At 35.4% G+C, this 18,060-nt stretch overlaps 2 protein-coding genes across 2 annotated transcripts in view; both read right to left on the reverse strand.

Annotated features, from left to right (window-relative positions):
- The window catches only part of LOC135076429 (choline O-acetyltransferase), a gene marked incomplete at its 5' end in the record, with an annotated part of 82,852 nt that overhangs the window by 49,991 nt on the left and 14,801 nt on the right, over positions 1-18,060 (reverse strand). The gene's annotated exons all lie outside the window — the stretch shown is intronic.
- LOC135077045 (vesicular acetylcholine transporter) lies at positions 6,128-8,004 on the reverse strand. Its single transcript, XM_063971639.1, has one exon. It carries the CDS (start codon positions 7,970-7,972, stop codon positions 6,128-6,130), a length of 1,845 nt encoding a protein of 614 aa, XP_063827709.1. The 5' UTR covers positions 7,973-8,004.

The following is an 18,060-nucleotide window of genomic DNA, read 5'->3' on the forward strand; positions in this document are numbered from 1 at the left end:
TAATTTTTCCTAAACGTTCAACCATTATATTACATAGCTATTCTGAAGCCATAACTTACTAAAATTAAATAATATCTGAAACAATAAACTAATAAATTATCGAAACAACATTCGTAATTACGTAATGTGATTAATTTTTATATTACAAACATCTAAGTAAAAATCGGCCTCATTTTAAAAATGATTTTAATTTCAAGCATGAATAATCAACGGCACGTCAAGTGTAACTTTTTTACAGCAAAATCGCTGTTATTCCAGGGGAATAAGGGCGGTCTTATGGTAAAAATGTTACGTTTGTTGTGCTATTATGAACGGTCGCCAGCAAAATTATCAATCCACTACTAAGAGCATTAATTTAAAACATTTTATTGAAAGATGTTAGCTGGTGACAGTACATACGTTTTTATTTATTAACCACTGCAAAAACTTCTCTTGTTAAGTATAATATTGATATTTATACTATTTTTGTATAAATATCCGTAATGAAACCGATTTATACTAGAACAGGATTAAATAACACTAAACGAGTGTTCAAACTAGTCTTTAGTTAGTAAAACTACCTAAACTACGATACACATGCCTACAATATGAATATGTATAGTGAATTGTAATAATAGTGATATTGATAATATAGTCTTATATTATTCTAATATATCATAATATTTATATGTAATTTCACCAAGCATATTTAAATCTAAATTTCCTTAATATTTTAAATATACCGTTGGTGGAATATAACCGTTATTTTGAATTATCTGTACATTCGTATTATGATAACGGTATTATACCATTTGTTAGATAATTTAGTTCTGACTCTTGGTTTGTTTGGGTTTTAAACAATTGAATTCCAGACACTAGATATTTCAAATCGATTATGTTTAATTTCATCATTTTTATCACCTGTATAGGTACTTAGTTCGTCATTCGTTATTAGATGTAATCTGATGTATATGGAACTCAACGGATGTGATATAAATCAAATTCCCGTCGACCATATTTCTTTTATTGGGCATGCCATGCCACTGAATGCCGTTTGGAAAATATTACATGGTATACCTACATTCGCCCGTTTTTTGTTGCCAGTGAGTGTCGTGGATTTTTATCAGTTTCTGGATTTTTTTTTCGTTAAAAATAACAAATTGCACTTGTTCTCCACCAATGTCATATTTTTATCATTAATTAAAATAGAAGTACCTATATGTAACTTTTTTTTTTCTCAAACCTGGTGTCAAGACTTGGTCTTAAGTTAATTATCTACGATACAAGATACGAAGCTGATTTAATCACAAATTAACTAGTGCCTACGTATTTTTATATCGAATGAGGTATTTATTTATGAATAATATACAATAGAAAGCATTGTTCCTATAGAAGATCTACTAAAACCCTAATCAAAGCTAGCTATATTTTATCTTACCAAAAAAACTAGTTGATAATGCTCATCTAATTACATAAGAACAGCTATAATAACTTTGGATGGTAACAAAACGGGTTTCATTCTAAATGAAATAGAAATAAACTAGAGGAAACAAAACTAAAGGTTTTGAAAATCTAGTGAAAATAATGAAGAAATAGTGCTGGTAATATAATTTTATACACACTACGGCTTAATGACTCCATCTATCACTCATATTTTTGTGGGCGTTTGGTTTTTATATTTACACTTCAAATTATCATATAATTTATCGTTATTACTATAATATTAATGTTTAATTAAACGAAACAAAGCATTGTTATTGAAGTAAAAAAAATGACCACTTAAAATGTTTTTAGATCATAAGCAACATAATGTTAAATTTATTAACCCTAAATATTTTACTCTTTAAAAAATAAAAATAATAGATGACGTAATTATTTACAATAATTAATAAGTAAATACCTCTATTAACTTATATTAAATTGCACATTACACCGAACTGCTTTGATACGTATAGATATGATTACTATACAAATTATATAGCATAATACAAATGTAAACATAAAAATAACTATTTAAATATTATGACTACATCAATACATACAAAAAAAACAATTTATAAAATTTGATTTAATTAGGATTTTTTAAAATTGATATAACTTATTTACTATACTCGTAAAAGGTTGTAGGTACTCTCTATTTAAAAGAAATTTTAAATGACTAGGATTTACATCATCCAAATTAATATGTTTAGTTAGATATACAACATTACATAAAACATAAGTTGTTTTCAAAATGATTATAAGATTTGTAACGACGTTCCTAAAGCCAAACACGATAGATAAATAGTCGTAGAGCTAACGGACGGGTATCGATCTAAAAGGGAAATCTAACTGCACTGCAGATTCTTTAGATTCTTCATGCATAGCCATTCAGAGAAAAAGTATGCAAGAGGTATTTTATGGATTAAAACAATTTAGTATGGTTTTTATTACCTTGCAAGTTCTTGTCTGGGATTGACATCGTCGTTTATAACTTAAGAAGTGTATTTGCAGTTAGATTTCTTAGAAAATAATCTTAGATAACCTACATGTAATAAATTTATAGAGATCCATCAATCGGCATTAATGCTTAATGCCCAAGAAAAACCCAGTCGCTCATTCATACACACATACTCAGAATAATACATAAATATATTTATTATGAACTTGTAAGTAAAAATTAAAAGATAAACGAGATTCATTTATCTACGATATGTAATGACTTTTTGGTTAAAGATAATTATGTCTTTATAGTTTGATTTTTAGGGCTGATAATGCCCCAGTTGTCAATGAAATATATAAGATGTTTATGAAAATATTCCGTCCGTTACTAAAAAAATATCAGAAAATGTATGTAAATCAAAAGAATTACATATAAACTATAATTATTGACCTTATGAAATCTATTACATCATCAATATTTTCACTCTCTAAATATCTATTTCAAAAAGGCGTACATATAAATATATAATATACTTATATAAATCCAAAATTGTAAATCCTTAATACTAATGATATGTATGTGATATATATCGGTTTTTGTTATTGCTGATAAGTTATATTATCATACAATAATAATATAATTTAAATATAAACGCACGCACATTAAATTGAATAAGATACTCGTATAATTCACAACAGAATTCTATGCTGTACATATATTTTGACTTTGTGTTGAGATAAATATAAGTGTAATAAATACTCGTATGTTCTACACCGGCCTGCAAAAGTAAGAAATTCACTTTTAAAATTTCAAATTATTTTGTAACAATACAAGTTAAACATTTAAAAAAAAGTTTTACTGCAAATTTTATAAGCTTCTTTGAAACTATAGTAAATTATTATACTCTTTTTCAAGTCCTTTTTATTTTTAAACTTCTTTAAATCTATTTAAAAAGTGATTGCATTTTAAAAAATGGAAAAGACCAGTGTAGGTATATGATCGCATTTCGTCTGACCGTCTACTTAGCAAAAATATGGTTAATATTACACAGAGTATAATTTTATTTATACTTAATACAAACTTCAAAGTCAAGATATACAAAGCAATTGCTACTTAAATATAAGTTTTATATAAACTCTTTTGTGCCAACTACTAATTAATTGAATTTCGGGAGAATTTGACACGAAAATTGACGCTAAACTTACATTTATATTTAAGAGAGATCGCTTGATAACAATTGTGATTTAGTATTAGGATTTATTTTATCCAGACGTTAATATTATTTAGGAATCAATAACCTCTCTATAATAAATGGTTTGGAGTACCAAAATTTGTGCGAGACAACTAAATTTGTGCAGAGGAATTTGACTATACACTATTGTACTTTGCAGGCAAGGTTCTTTCCGAATGGACAACTGAAACGAATACTCGAATCGTAACCCATATGTTTGAATACATAAATGTTATTTCCGCGTAGCAACTGAATTGTATCATAGCACTCTCGTTATACAATAGCATTTACGAACATTATTCACAATAATCACTTTTACTTTATACATTCTTTCAATTGACATATCGGGCTCGTCACTTTATCTTGTACAATTATTTTAGATACTTTTAAATTTCGACTCTGCTGTAATGTCATCTGCAAATCAAATCTATTTGGAGACCTTGCGATGGGATTATTATGATCTGCGACTAGTATATTTTATAATGATTATATATTTTATTTTTATATAATTATATAATATAAATTATATTGTTGTAAAATATATATAAATATTGTAAATATCGTTTTGTTTTTAAAATTTCCATATAATAAATTCTACTACATAGTGTAATAAATTAGTTTTTGTTCAAGTGGGGCACTTTAAGACAAAAACTGTGCACCTTAGGTATTTGTATATGTGTTGTTATAATAATAAAATTTAGATTGATGTGATGTCGTCTACGCCTCTATTATGTACAGAATATATTGTTTAATATTTAATCGATCAATTTGGAATTTATTTGAATTAATAATTATTGGACATTCTATTAAAAAAGTGCACTTGTTTCCTCATTGTAAATTGAACAAAAATAACAATATTATTGCGATATGTTTTGAATTCCGCGACTTTGTTAAAGATAAAAAGTAATTTCTTGCAGTTTCAATGCCTTAATCCCGTCGCAAGGTTTCGTCTCGTTGCTCTGATGGCTAAACAATTACAGTTTAATTACAAGTACTCGATATTAAACACGACAGAAATATATTACTTAGCTACAGACAATATACTATACAAACTAACCTTAGCCTACGTGAATCAAAAGATTCTGATATGTTTCGTTACCTTGGTTGCAACTTTATCACAAGTTGGTTGCTTAGTCTAGACCTACCATTAATTGATATTTTAATTGATATTAAGTCGAATAAGAATTGATTAGAAGCGACATATTAACCTTACACTAATATTGCTGGTATAGCATAGGAAGATAATCTTTATATATCGATTTATCCTATATATGATCTAAAATTACGATACGATAATCGAGATTCAAAACTGTGCTGCTCAATTGTGTTAACACAGAGATTTTATAAGAATCTTGATACGAATTTCATGATTATTTACAAAAATAGGTTTATGACCTTTACTTAATGTCAAAATAATATAACGCAATTATATTTGAAAATTTTGCTGAAACTTTTGCGCTCTAAAATGGTTTCGTGTATAACAACGAAGTAGAGTTAACCGTAAGTGCCAAAAGACCACGTAATAAATATAATATCTTAGGCCCTTACACGACTTTGTGCTTTTTATAGCGCTTTAACAACATTTACATCGTGCTTTTGATATATTGCATTTTTAATATTAGTGTCCTTATTATATTTTATCTTAAAGTTAATGTGTAGAGTGAAATTTCAAAATGTGCGTAAGTTGTCGAACCCGAAACTATTTAAAAAAATGAGAACCGCAAACTACTCAAAATACTGATCCATGTAGTTTTAGTATTCACCAATTATCATAATTGTCCTCTAATTGTTTGATTTTTACTTTTTCTTACAGGCTCGGGTTCAGCAATCACGCACACTTGCATAATTCGCTCTGTCCAGTTGTATTGACACTGTGTAAAATTTGACCAACATGATAATTTCAGTGTGAAGTGTGACTTAGCATATTATACTCTTTTTGGGTATGTCTGTGCTTAGATCTCATTTCGTATCTAATTTTACAAAGTGTGAATGCTTTGACTATAATATTAGTATCAATTCTAAAGTCCAATAAATCATTTTGGTCTTTACGTTACTTTGGTTCTTATTATTTTCGGATAAGTTTTCTATACACTAAGAGAAGGCATAATCAACAGTTTGTATTTAGTTACATCCGAACAATACAATATCAACAAGGAAAACAGCGTGGCGGTTGACAAGATGGCGTCTCTCTAGCAATACACATTTATTGATTACACTGGAACTATAATCTTATAGTATTTTGTACGAATGTACATTGAAGCCTTTACTATGGCATAATTAGTATCAAAACGCCATCATGAAAACGGCCATCGAAATATTCTACAATATCATATATTACAAGCACAGCTAGTTAATAGACATCTAATCAGACACTAAATAACCCGCCGCCGATGGGATGCGGCTCAGTGATCGAAGTAGTACCCAAATATAAGACATTTATAATTACACAACAAGTAAATTCAAAAATATAGACAACAACACTGAATTAGAGCGCTCTAGAAGCCTTGCCGGAAGGGGTTCTTGATGGCAGGCCCGGGGGCGGGCGCCGGGGCGGCGGCCGGGGCGGGCGCGGGCGCCGCCGCCGCCCTGAACGGGTTGCTGGCTGGAGGCTGCGGCTGCGCCGGCAGCTGCCGCGGCTGGCTGTAGCCCTGGCTCTGCTGCTGGTAGTCCTGCTGCTGGTGCTGCTGCTGCTGCTCGTACCCCTGCCCGTAGTTCTGATAACCCCCCTGGTACGACTGGTCGTAATTGTACCCCTGCCCGCCCGCGTCCACGTTCGACTCCTCTGTCCCCGCCACTTGGCCAGACACATTGGAGTACTCCAAATGATTCTTGTATTCCCCATTCACGGGTCTCTGGTCTTGCAAACTGTACGTCTGGTACTCCTTGTCGGGCGGGTCGGCCATCAAAATGTTGGCTTCGTTCTCGAACGGCTTGAAGTCGTAAATGTGCCTGAGGTACATCAAGACGGGAGCGTAGAGAAGATTGCTGAAGGCTATAAACAGATTCAAGGCGGTGAAACCGATGGCTTCGACCACCTCGCCGGCGATGATGGGCCCCACGGCGTAAGCGAAGGAGTACGATATATCGGCGATTGCGTAGATGCTGCCGTAGACTGACACGTACCGCACGTCCACGAGGTACCCGAGCATCGGCAGCAAGGCGGTGTCGATCAGAGCGATCCCGAAACAAATTCCGCATATAGGTATCATCAACATTTTGTAAGAGTTTGCGAATGGTATTATAAAACAGCAGAGCCCTTCCAACGCCAGACCGCCCGCGGCCATCAGCCACTGCTGTTGAGGGTACTTCCTGGCCATTTTTACTGTAATGATTACGCCGAGAACGTGCGGGAAGAAGGCTGGTAGCCAAATCATGCCAATTTTCCAATTATCTTTGGTAAGGTTGTCTTCCATCCATAATGAGATTGTCGGTTCAAGGAACGCCAATGCGACATTGGACATCATGAGTGCTCCAGCACAAACTGCAATGTATGGGTCCATCAGGAGCTTCCATATAGGTGTTCCGGCAGGCTTCGGCTCTCTCGCCTCCTTCATTTGTGTCTTCAGTGGTTTCATGACCAACAGTAACATAAATCCGTCCAAAAGAGATATCAAAGCGAGAATTAGGAACGGAACTTCTTTGCCTGCGAATTGATATAATGCCCCACCAAAAGGTGGTGCAACGAGACAGCCGAAACTAATGAACGCGAGGGCGATACCAAGAGCCTTAGATCTCTCATTCTCTTCTGTAAACCTGTCAGCGATCATGGCCAGGCCAGAAGTATCGGCGAAGGCGGAGCCGACGCCTTGCAGACTTCTCGCGAAGAACAACATGCCGTAGCTCCGGCCGCAGGCAAATATAGAAGTCGAAAGAAACATTATAATAAGTCCGAACATCATGGGTATGTCATACCCGATGCGGTCGATTAAGGCACCAGAAAAAGGGTTAATCATGAGTTGCACTATCGCTTTTGAAGCGAAGAGAACCCCCGTCGCCGACTCTTGGCCCTCATGCGAGGCTGGGATGATTTTGGTGGGGATGATGGTCCTGTTGCCTTCCCTGATGGGAGGCAGCTCGACGACGTGGTCGTAGCCGGCCTCGCCCCACGCGCCTATGTACCTGAGGTAGTCGGGGATGATGGGCACGATCACCATGTACAACATGTTGTCCAGGAGTAACGCTATGGATACTATGACAAGGATGATTTTCCTCTGGGAGCCGGGTTCCTTGATCTTCTCCCATAATACCTCGCGGACCTCCCGCACCTCGAGGTTGACGACGGGGATGACGGTGTTGTCGATCTTCTGCCATACCGTCTGGGGTCCTTCGCCTTCCGCCATCTTGAGTGTGTCTGGTTACCGTGTGCTCAGAAATTTCTACGTAGCGTGTGAGCCCGTGTTCATGGTCGTGCGCGCGCGCCTCGCCCGCTCACAGAACATTGGCTCCCGCGGCGCGACCCTCGCAAAGGACTTCGGAACCTGACGACAAACAGAAATGATCATTAATATCATTTCCTCGGGGCGCTCTCGCGCAGGGTTAAAAGTGTTGTTTCAAAAGGATTTTGAGTCGATCTTTGTTTCTGTTAGTTGACATGGTTCCTCCGTCCGTGCGAATTTAATGAAATCTTCCTTTTTTCAAAGACGATTCAGAGTCCTTTTGAACAAAGCACGAACATTAAAATAAATAAACATATACAATTTTTAAAATGTTTTCGTACACTTTGAAATGCAGTCCCTAGATTATTCTGAAAAACGCTTCATGTAACATAAAAATTTGCGAAAATAATAACACAAACAATTTTATTTCAATACGCAAAAAATTACAGTTAAGACTGCTATACTTAGTATACTATAGAAAAATGATTAGAAAAGGTGAAAAAAGAAATTGAAACGAGACAAATGTCTTTCTTTCAAAAATCTGGATTGAGTTTTTTGTTCGAGGGGTGTGTTCGTCGGCAAATGCCTTTTCTCGTTAAAACACTACGGTCGGCGGGTAATTGTAACGACTTGTTTAGTCCAAATCCAATTTGTCCGGGACCCCGTCATTATCAACGGAGGGGAATTTCTTGTGCAAGTTTGGGGTTCCCTAATTTCAAATATCGGCTACTACTAAACTTTTTTTGTAGTTGTCAAGTTTCTGAAATTTGTAGGTATTTAGTAGAACCACTCAGACTTACTTAAATTTGTTTAACCCAATTAGTGAACTTTAAAAATAAGCAATATTATAAAGTGTGTTTTGTTTATACCTAAAGCTTTCTATTCGGTAATAACATTAACCTTCAAAAGCTTGACATTCGGCCCATACCTAATCAATCTCCATTTGAAAGAACTTTTCGTGACTAATACCTAAATGTTATTTGTTTAATAATAGTGAACCACTTTAATTATTTCAAATTTCTTTACCGATCTATGTAGACTTGGAACTTTAGCCATTCCATAAGTAAAACTATTTAGATTATTTTATAGTACAGAACCCTCTGTATACGTAACGTCTTCACTTGACCAGGTTTTCGTTCCGTCGTAAGTAAGGGTCTTTCTTTCGGTTTTTTCGGAGCCGAAATGAGCCTGTCTTTCATCCAATAAGTAATTCGATCGCAGCTCTTAGCAAACGCTGTTTTTGCAAACAGGAGAAGGAGATATTTGTATTTGCGGGTATTCTCTAGGGTAGCATACTCTGCGAGCTATTTATAGTCTTACACTTTTGAACTTGTTTCAAACTGGGTAACAAGAGCTTTAGAACTTTTGAAAACGAACTTTGTAAGATAAGTTACGGACGTGGGTGCTTACTTACTTCTAGTAAGCTATGCTTTCTTTCAAGACTGCAGGTAGGAAGTAGGAAGAGAAACATTGTAACTTTCCAATATCTTTTTTGTGTTCTATTTAGAATACTTCGTGACAAACAAAAACTAAGGCTTTCATTTATGTGTATATCTCCTAAGTAATAAGGAAATGGTTACTAAATTAAGCACTCCCCAATACCTTTTCGTGAAAGCTAATCCGACTGCTCCCACAATACGCCAAATCTATTACCCTATAAGCAATCTTTTGAAGCCTTTCAAAACACGGCCTCAATAAACGTTGTTTCGTTGGGAAAATACCAGAAAATTCCTGTTGTCGAGGAAAAAAGCGGAAAATCCTCGTTAAGGCGCCGGCTGAATGCAAAAAAGGAGGAAAGTTCTGTAGGGTTGGAAGCTTAATGAACTTGAAAAAGATACTGAAGTTTTTGTCAAAGGAAATCCTAGAAGCATAACTTAAAACAGCTTTCAGGGAAAAAGTTATAAATGTCTTCATTTAAATAGGCAATCTAAATATGACCTTTGTTCTAATATCAGAGGTTTTCTTTTTCCTTTTTAGTAATTTATTTAAATATCCTAAACTAAATTGGGCTAGAAAGAAATCTTTGGAGACTATTGTTTTATTTAACGGTTTGTTCAGGTCATAATAGAATTTTCTTTGACGAATTCTGATTATAAATATTTATTTAGGAAATGGAGCTAAAGTTTCTCATTATAAGTATTTTACTGGTGGTTTAATGTATTTGATTTTAATTCAAAATTGTCTTTACTTAATTAACCTAACTCGCCTCAGTCTATTTCATGTGGTCGCATGACTTTAAAATATTGTTTTAGGTTGATCCAATTTTTATGTTTAGGTTGAACCAATAACTGATAACATTCGTTCGTTTCAGCCAAATGACGTCCACTGCTGGACAAAGGCCTCCCCCAAGGTTTTCCTGATAACATACTTTATAATATTGTTTCAGTTGATGTAGAACTAGTAACTGTTAATGTAATGAGGTAGGTATGAGGTAATCAATATAAATTAAGTATCCAAGGTAACCCCCGTATCAAAAACACTTCTGGCAAAGTAACGTTACTGGCCTCCGTCCATTTTCTACGACCTACTCGAAAAGTTTTGCTGGGCCAAGGATATGAATTCAGGTCACCTTGAACATTTATGTCTTGAGATTTAGACTGATGATAAGTCTACTAAACATAATGTATTAAATGAAAGGTCAATTAAATGGTTAACTTAAAGATAATACACGTTTAGTAAATTACGAATAACGACATCATTCCAACGGATCCAACCCACAAGCGATAACAATTTTTTAGGCTTGGGTGCACCATCTAACTTTATAGTTAAAAATCTCTCAAACGCTATAGAAAAAACAACGGTTATCGTTATTGTTACGGTTAAAGTTAGGTGGTGCAACCCAAAGTTAGGTGAATTAAATTCATCAGTCAATAAAGCTTTCGTTCACTAAAGCTCGTAACTAATAAATCAAAGGGAACCTATCAAATGTAACCCTTTTAACCATGAACATGAATCTGATGATTGTTTCCAGTTAGTAATTTCACTTCAGCTTACTAAATCGTAAGTACATTCTAGGCGACACTAATGACTTTCTATGAACTGTATTGGTTTACTAGAACTGTACCACCATAATCGAATACATCGTGAATGGCTATTTGAATATTATAATTGTTTTTGTTGTGTTATAATAGACGAGATTACCAACTAAAAGACACTAAAGGACTGTTTTACAATTATTAATTTCTATGTCAGTAGGGTAGGGACATACACATACAGTGAGCTCGATAGTTTTTTATCATAAATGGATAATTGAGGATGGCAAATTTGAGCTGTCAACCTACATCACATTTTAATAGCCCTGCCAATTTATACCTACGTTTAAGACTGTTAATCAGAAGTTTCTATAGAATTTCGATAATTGACCTCAATTTTGTATTAAAGACTAGCACTTTTAGCGTGAATTCCTAATCAATTATTCCGCAAATACCTATCCAACCTCGGTCCTAATGGTCCTTTATGAGCAGTGGTCAGTTAAGTACATAAACCAGCTTGGTCAGCAGAAACATGCGCAGTTGTAAGAGTCGAGTGCGCAATAATTGGTAGCGTAGAGCTTTCGAACGAACGCCCTTTGTGCGGTGAGTGGATGGGGAATTAGCTTCGGTAATAAAACGTCAATTCGTTTGAGAGTGGCATTTATACGAGTAATATTTTCATTTTATGAGCACACTTATTTAAATTATTAACATACGAAAATACAGTAAGTCAGGTAAGTATATGGAGGACGGGTTTCAATCCCGCGTAGCTATTAAATGTTCAGTATCACGTTTTGTTATTAATTCAATAGGAGAAATTGTATTATGTCAATCTTTAGTTATGAACGTGTCATTAACAATTATTTCACTGGAAAGTTTTCCAATAAGTGAGAGCATTGAAAATAAAAAAAAGTTTTCGTGGGTACATCAATGTGCCAAAAATATGAATACACAAAAAGATCGTTCCTAAGTTTAATATTTAAAAGTCGTAAAAGCAGCCATAGTAAAATATAACTGCGTTTTCATATTGTATACGGTTATACAAACATAATGTATACTACTTTTTTACAAAGGTTGCACAACACAGCGGCACTTGTGACTCGTTGCAGTGCAGTGCGCCGCAGCCATTACGTAACCGGCTCGTATCGACCCCGCGGCCGTCGCGGGCCTGATATAGTTGTTTCACGGCTACAAAAATAATTTAACCTACTTCCTATGTCAAGGAGTAGACGTATACTAAAAAAGCTATTGTTAAATAACACATTTCATTTTGAAGGCAGGGTAACTTCAGTCACAAAATTGGAAATTCCAGACGGATGGACCGATTATGTAGAGCTACATACACTGTTTCCATTCCAAACATTTTTGAATACTTACTAAGAACAACAACATACATTTTTTGTTGTTTTGTCGTTCCTACAGGTTTCAAAAACGATTTGTAACTGAGGATTGGATTTACAGTCCAAAAATGTAGGAAAAGTTATATCAAACTCGCAACCAATCAGAACTTGCATGCAACGCGAAACGCAGGATTTTCTAACAGCTCCGCCGATTCAGTCCAATTTAAACTTTACTCTGTTAGTTTTCGTGTTGGATTTTCATATTCAATGTTAATATAGCGTTTAAACTGTACAATAGTCCTCTTTACTCTGTAAATAGTTTTACATAGCAATGTGCTAACATTATTTTTCACTTGTTTCAGGTAAGTCGGTGTGTTTTCTAATTATATTTTACTTGTCTTTTGGTTACTGTGAATATTGTACTTGCTCCCAGAAGAAAGCGCAATAGATTCTATACAAACATCAGAGCGAAGTCAAAAAAGGTAAGTGATTTTTTTAACCACGTTTAATCGCCTTGTTTTTGTGTGAGTGAAACGAAACTACTTTAACCTATTGGAAACACTCTTTTTACCATTAATTCGTATTAAAAGAAGTACAATTCACACAAGCGAGCATTTTAATAGGCACTTCCTAGTAATCAATCATAGACTTAGGGGCACAAAGAACGCCGCTCGCACACAAAGCGCTCCAGCCCCATCAAATCAAATGATTTCCAGGTACAAGTAGGGCTGCCGACTCATTAATTAGATGTATAAATGTGTATCAAATCATCATACGAAGGGTCCAATGAGTTAGGCGTTGTGTTATCATGGTCAATGTACATTATCAGAAATAATTTTAATTCTGTCTTGATAGAATATCAAAATAGAACCAATCAAGAGCTCTAATGTCTTAACTTTAAATGTAGCTTTGAAATTCGCTTTGGTAAGTCTACTTATTAACAAAAATACTTTCAATATTGTATTTTGGTCGAAGTATCAAAATAAAACCAGTCAAGAGCTTTATGCCTAAGTTCAAAGGTAGCTTTGAGATTCGCTTCCAATTACGGGCCTAAATGTTTAGCTAGCTACCTTTTTTACTTTAACCAAGCATCAACAGATCCTAAACAAAACTATGGATGCTAAAGTATGGAGTTATTTATTTATTAATTATTCATTGTGATTAATTAGTCATGGTAATTTTTGCAAAAACATGAAACCTCATGATGTATTTCACAACCCTGGTATATTATTTCCCGCAAAAGACGAGTCATTATGAATAATGGAGTAATCTAGAACAACAGCGAAACGGCACAAAGGTGGAGTACTCAAAAATTAAACGCTGAACAATCGCGTTACCGTTGCCCGCGGCCATTAAGCCTGCTTCTTTATTCCGTTTCTTGTACCTTTCCTTTGAGTATGTGGGTACAGAAAAAGCCTTTTCAAGAGTTATTCTTAAACATTTATTGCCCATTTTTTCTCATTATACCTTCCTCTCAAGCGATACATAATGCCTAAAAACTGTTAAAAAAAAAGCTAAAAAAAACATCAAAGACGCACCTACTAAGCTTACAGTTACAGCACTTAACTTTTACGTTGACTACGAAACTTATTCGTAGCATGCTACGACGCGTCTACGGGCTATCGTAGCGAGATTCGTAGTTCAATCAATATATTTATTTTATACAGGTTACGAGATATCCTACTCATATATCAACGTCAATAGTTTCATTATTAGTTGAGTTACTCGTATAGTATCGTAAATAAAAATCTATCATGATCATTGGATACCACACAAATCAACACAGAAAAAATAACTTCTAGTAATAAATTGTTTGTAATAGCTGCTTCAATAATAATCACGTTATCATAATTACACGACATGAAGGTTACTAAGCAAAACAATGTATTCGAGCAATTGCATGCATAAGTACTTGTATTCACATTAATTTAACACTAAACTCTGGTAGAGCTTTCGCGTGTGAACTTACCAAAGCTCTACATCGCCTGCTCTGCCTTATTTATGGTTTTCAACACGGAAGTGCCGGCCTTGCGACACAAACATGCTATAGTTCATTCAAAACTTTTTGTGTAGCTGGAAATAGAAAGTAATTTGCAAAACCCCGATGCATGCATAATTTTCTCGCTATTACTAATAATTGTATGAATTATTACCGTATCCCTCGACCCGACTAGATTGCCTTTATGAAACAATGTTATAAACCTAAAACTTGCAACGGTTTTAAAAACAACTCCTCACCTCTCAAATGACCTAAATTGTCATAACGATCCCCGAGTCTAGGTAGGGCAAAATTAAATTGGGAACGTGTAAAAGTGACCGCGGCGATCGATGAAAGATGCCTAGACGTGATACGAAAACGAAATCGCCAAAGATGTCTGTCTGCTAAAGATCTAATACCCCACTCGTATACCGTTGGTACGAACGAACCGATTTGCTTTGATGTTTATTATGCGGACTGCACGGAAATGGACTTAATTTTTATCTCTCATAATCTAATAATAATAACCTGGGTGTCTTTAAAACGTAAGTATAGGATAGGCATCCCACCAAAAACATTTTTATATAAAATGTTGCCAAGACGAGACTATATGGCACGCACGGTCAAAAAGTTACCAGGCCTCATGTAGATCCAAGCTTCTAACTCTAAATGCCCTAACTTCACAAATTCTGTACCTTAGTCAAAAAAATATGTAAGTTCGCCGTATCGCTGCCGTCATATGAGCATGGTGAAAAATGTATTCATTGCTCTTCTGTTAACAGTACTTCTTGTAGTTATGTACACAACCTAATACAAACTCAGCCGTCACTGACTTGGTACTCGTATTCCTTTATCAACAATGATCAAATTAGCCCCCAGTATAGGTAAACAAATATAATTCTACCAATACATCTTCCTGTGATATTTATCTAAGTAGTAGGTAATTCAAATAACGACCCGGGCCCCGCGGCCCCCGGGGCCCCCGGAGCGCGGCGGATTATACGGAGGTAAACATCGCATCAAAACGAAATGAAATTGCTATTTCTAAGCACACACGCAGAAAGTATTGCTCATTTGACTAAAATGATATTATGAATTTCTGATAAAGATAATTTTTTCTTTGTTTCTGTTACGTGACTATTTTATTTCTATCTAATTTTATTTCTTTTTTCAAAGAAGTGTAATACGATAAACCTGGCTGTAATAGCATATTATGATCCTTCTTCTGACCAATAATAGACAAATACTGGTCGCAATCCAATGAATTTATTACGTTTACGTTCTGCTCTATAACACCACCAAAATGCATCATAATTCACTGCACTACTTCCGAATCATACTTTCACTGAACTACAAAAGCCTACCATTTAAATGTTAATTCTATTTATCCTTTTACTCGTAATTTGCATTTCGCTAACAACACTATTTGTGCAGCCGAAATGCCCTGCGGGTGTGCAGTCGGCGTTTTCAAAGACAGGTGAGGGCAAGTTAATTTCACTGAGGGTGTGCCCCCAGGGGAGGGGGGAACTGGCTGACCTATAAACTAGATGATCTATTTTCGGCTGTAACCCGATAGGCTTAAGGCCTAAAATAAAGTGGCGAGGGACTAGACAGGGGAAAGCGCGCCAGGTACTGAATTTTTTACGAGCTTTTCCGAAAAGCTTTTTGCGAGAGCTTTGTCTGGCGAAAGTGTTGCGCACTGTGTCTGCTCACGCGTGCTGGAAATTGGTTTTTAGATTGCATTAGACGGGCAAGTGTGATGCGAGTAAAAAGATAACACTTAAAGTTATAACCCCTGGAGAATTACGTAGGTAACGTAACAAAGCACTTATTACTCATGAAGTAATGGGATACTTTTTAGGGATTCTCGCATTATTCTAATTTAATATTTTCATCAAACGCTTGGGGAGTTTATGTTTCATTCGTCGGGTATGGTTTTGGTCTTAAATTGTCTGTCTGTTCTACCAACGCACTTTTATCATACTCAATTCGTAATGTTATTTGATAAAAAACACAGGGAAATCGTTCAAGTTTTCATAACAATTTTTGTTCAATTAGAAGCCCATCAAATCAATCACACACGACTGTTCAAAACAATCAAAGTACAATTACTGTCACAAAAACAGTTTAATATCGAGTATTAATATGGCGGAACAATCGCGAGGTGAACGGGGCGATCAAAGCGGGCCCTTTATGCCCCGCGGGGCGCTTGCGCACCCATGGGGTGCTTTTGTACCCCAGCAATGGATTGTCAGCCACAGAATTCACTACCGAGACTTTGTTTCGGGAAACAATAGTGAATGGTTTGTACGTTTACAATGTTTATTGAGGCAGGTTGTTACAAAATAATTAAGATTAGATTGCTAATCTCAGGGTTTCCTCTTTAGTAAAGAAATAAATAACTTTAGAACGTTTTACATGTATTAGGTACAAGCCGATTGAGTACCATGAGAACCTAACAAAAGGTTAAAAAACTCAGTCATTTTTGTCTTCACAAGAATTTGATGACAAAAGTGACTGAGTTTTTTGCGTTTTTTCTTCACAACTGGTCCACTTATTGTCCCAAGCAATTGTGGTAGAGTTAAAATTATACTGGAAAGCCTTTTTTTGCAGATTTTTCTCATAACACTTTTGTATAAATAATCCCAGATTTTATAAAGTACCAGGACAAACAGCCGGGGATATGTGCGATAAGTGCATGAAACAAAAATCTTTTGTTTGACATTTTAATAGGTAGCTGGCATTCAGTAGTTAGCGCAGCTTACTACATGCATATAAAAACCCGCATTGCACAAAGTCCTCAAGCAGAGACAAAGGTCGCGGGTGAAGTGGTCGTGCCCTATCACAGGCGGCTTCAACTTCAACTAGCTGCACCAGTCGAGTGCTGGCCGCGTGCGAGCGGGACGGCCTGATGTGCGAGCAAGAGCACGAGGCTTGAGCACGAGTTGACGCTGAAGTGGTTATTGTATTGTGCTCGTTATTTGAAGTGGACGTTTTTATTGTTCTATTGATGTGTTATGAAAATCACAGCAACTTTTTTATTGCTTTAAAAATTAAAAAATTCATAAAATTAATTTATTTTTGCAAATAGGCTTTAAAAAAGCGCTTTTACACGTCCCAATATTAACCCTACCACTGCTTCGGGACAATAAATGGGCCAGTGCTGAGAAGAAGCAGCGCAAGAAACTCAAGAAACTCACTTTGTTATTGGCGTTAGGGGTACGTATAGTCGTATTCCATTTTCGGGATTTGAAGTACTATAATTAGATACATGTCTTTTAGCTCATTTCATTAAGATGTATTTAATCGTATATCGTTAAGACTTAGGTATGAGCGTAACACCGTGGTAACACCGTGGGACTTTTTGGTGCTCAAAAAGCTCTAAAAGCGATTTCGTGATAAAAAATTAACGCATGAAAAGTTTTGACAGTAAAAAATATATGAATATTTAAGATTTCAGAAATGGCTCAACCAACATTATTCACGATTCCAAAGCACCTCATCAAGCTGGAAATTGATACAAAACAGAAACTGGGCCAAGGAAGCGTTGCAAATTAAACTTTTAAATTAACTTTTATTGCGCTTCTTTATGTGCGGCGTGGAGCTTTGCAGAAACAGACGCGGAAAACGAATCTAATTTCATAATTTTCGCTTTATAATAAGAAAAGAAAACAAGCCGCTTGCTGGATACGAGTTTTTTGAATTCGTAAATCAGCGTAATGGATATTAGAACTTAAGTAAGACGGTTAAGATTGAAAATCG

This window comes from Ostrinia nubilalis, chromosome 12, assembly GCF_963855985.1.
Source record: "Ostrinia nubilalis chromosome 12, ilOstNubi1.1, whole genome shotgun sequence".
Classification (NCBI taxonomy): Eukaryota; Metazoa; Arthropoda; class Insecta; order Lepidoptera; family Crambidae; genus Ostrinia; species Ostrinia nubilalis.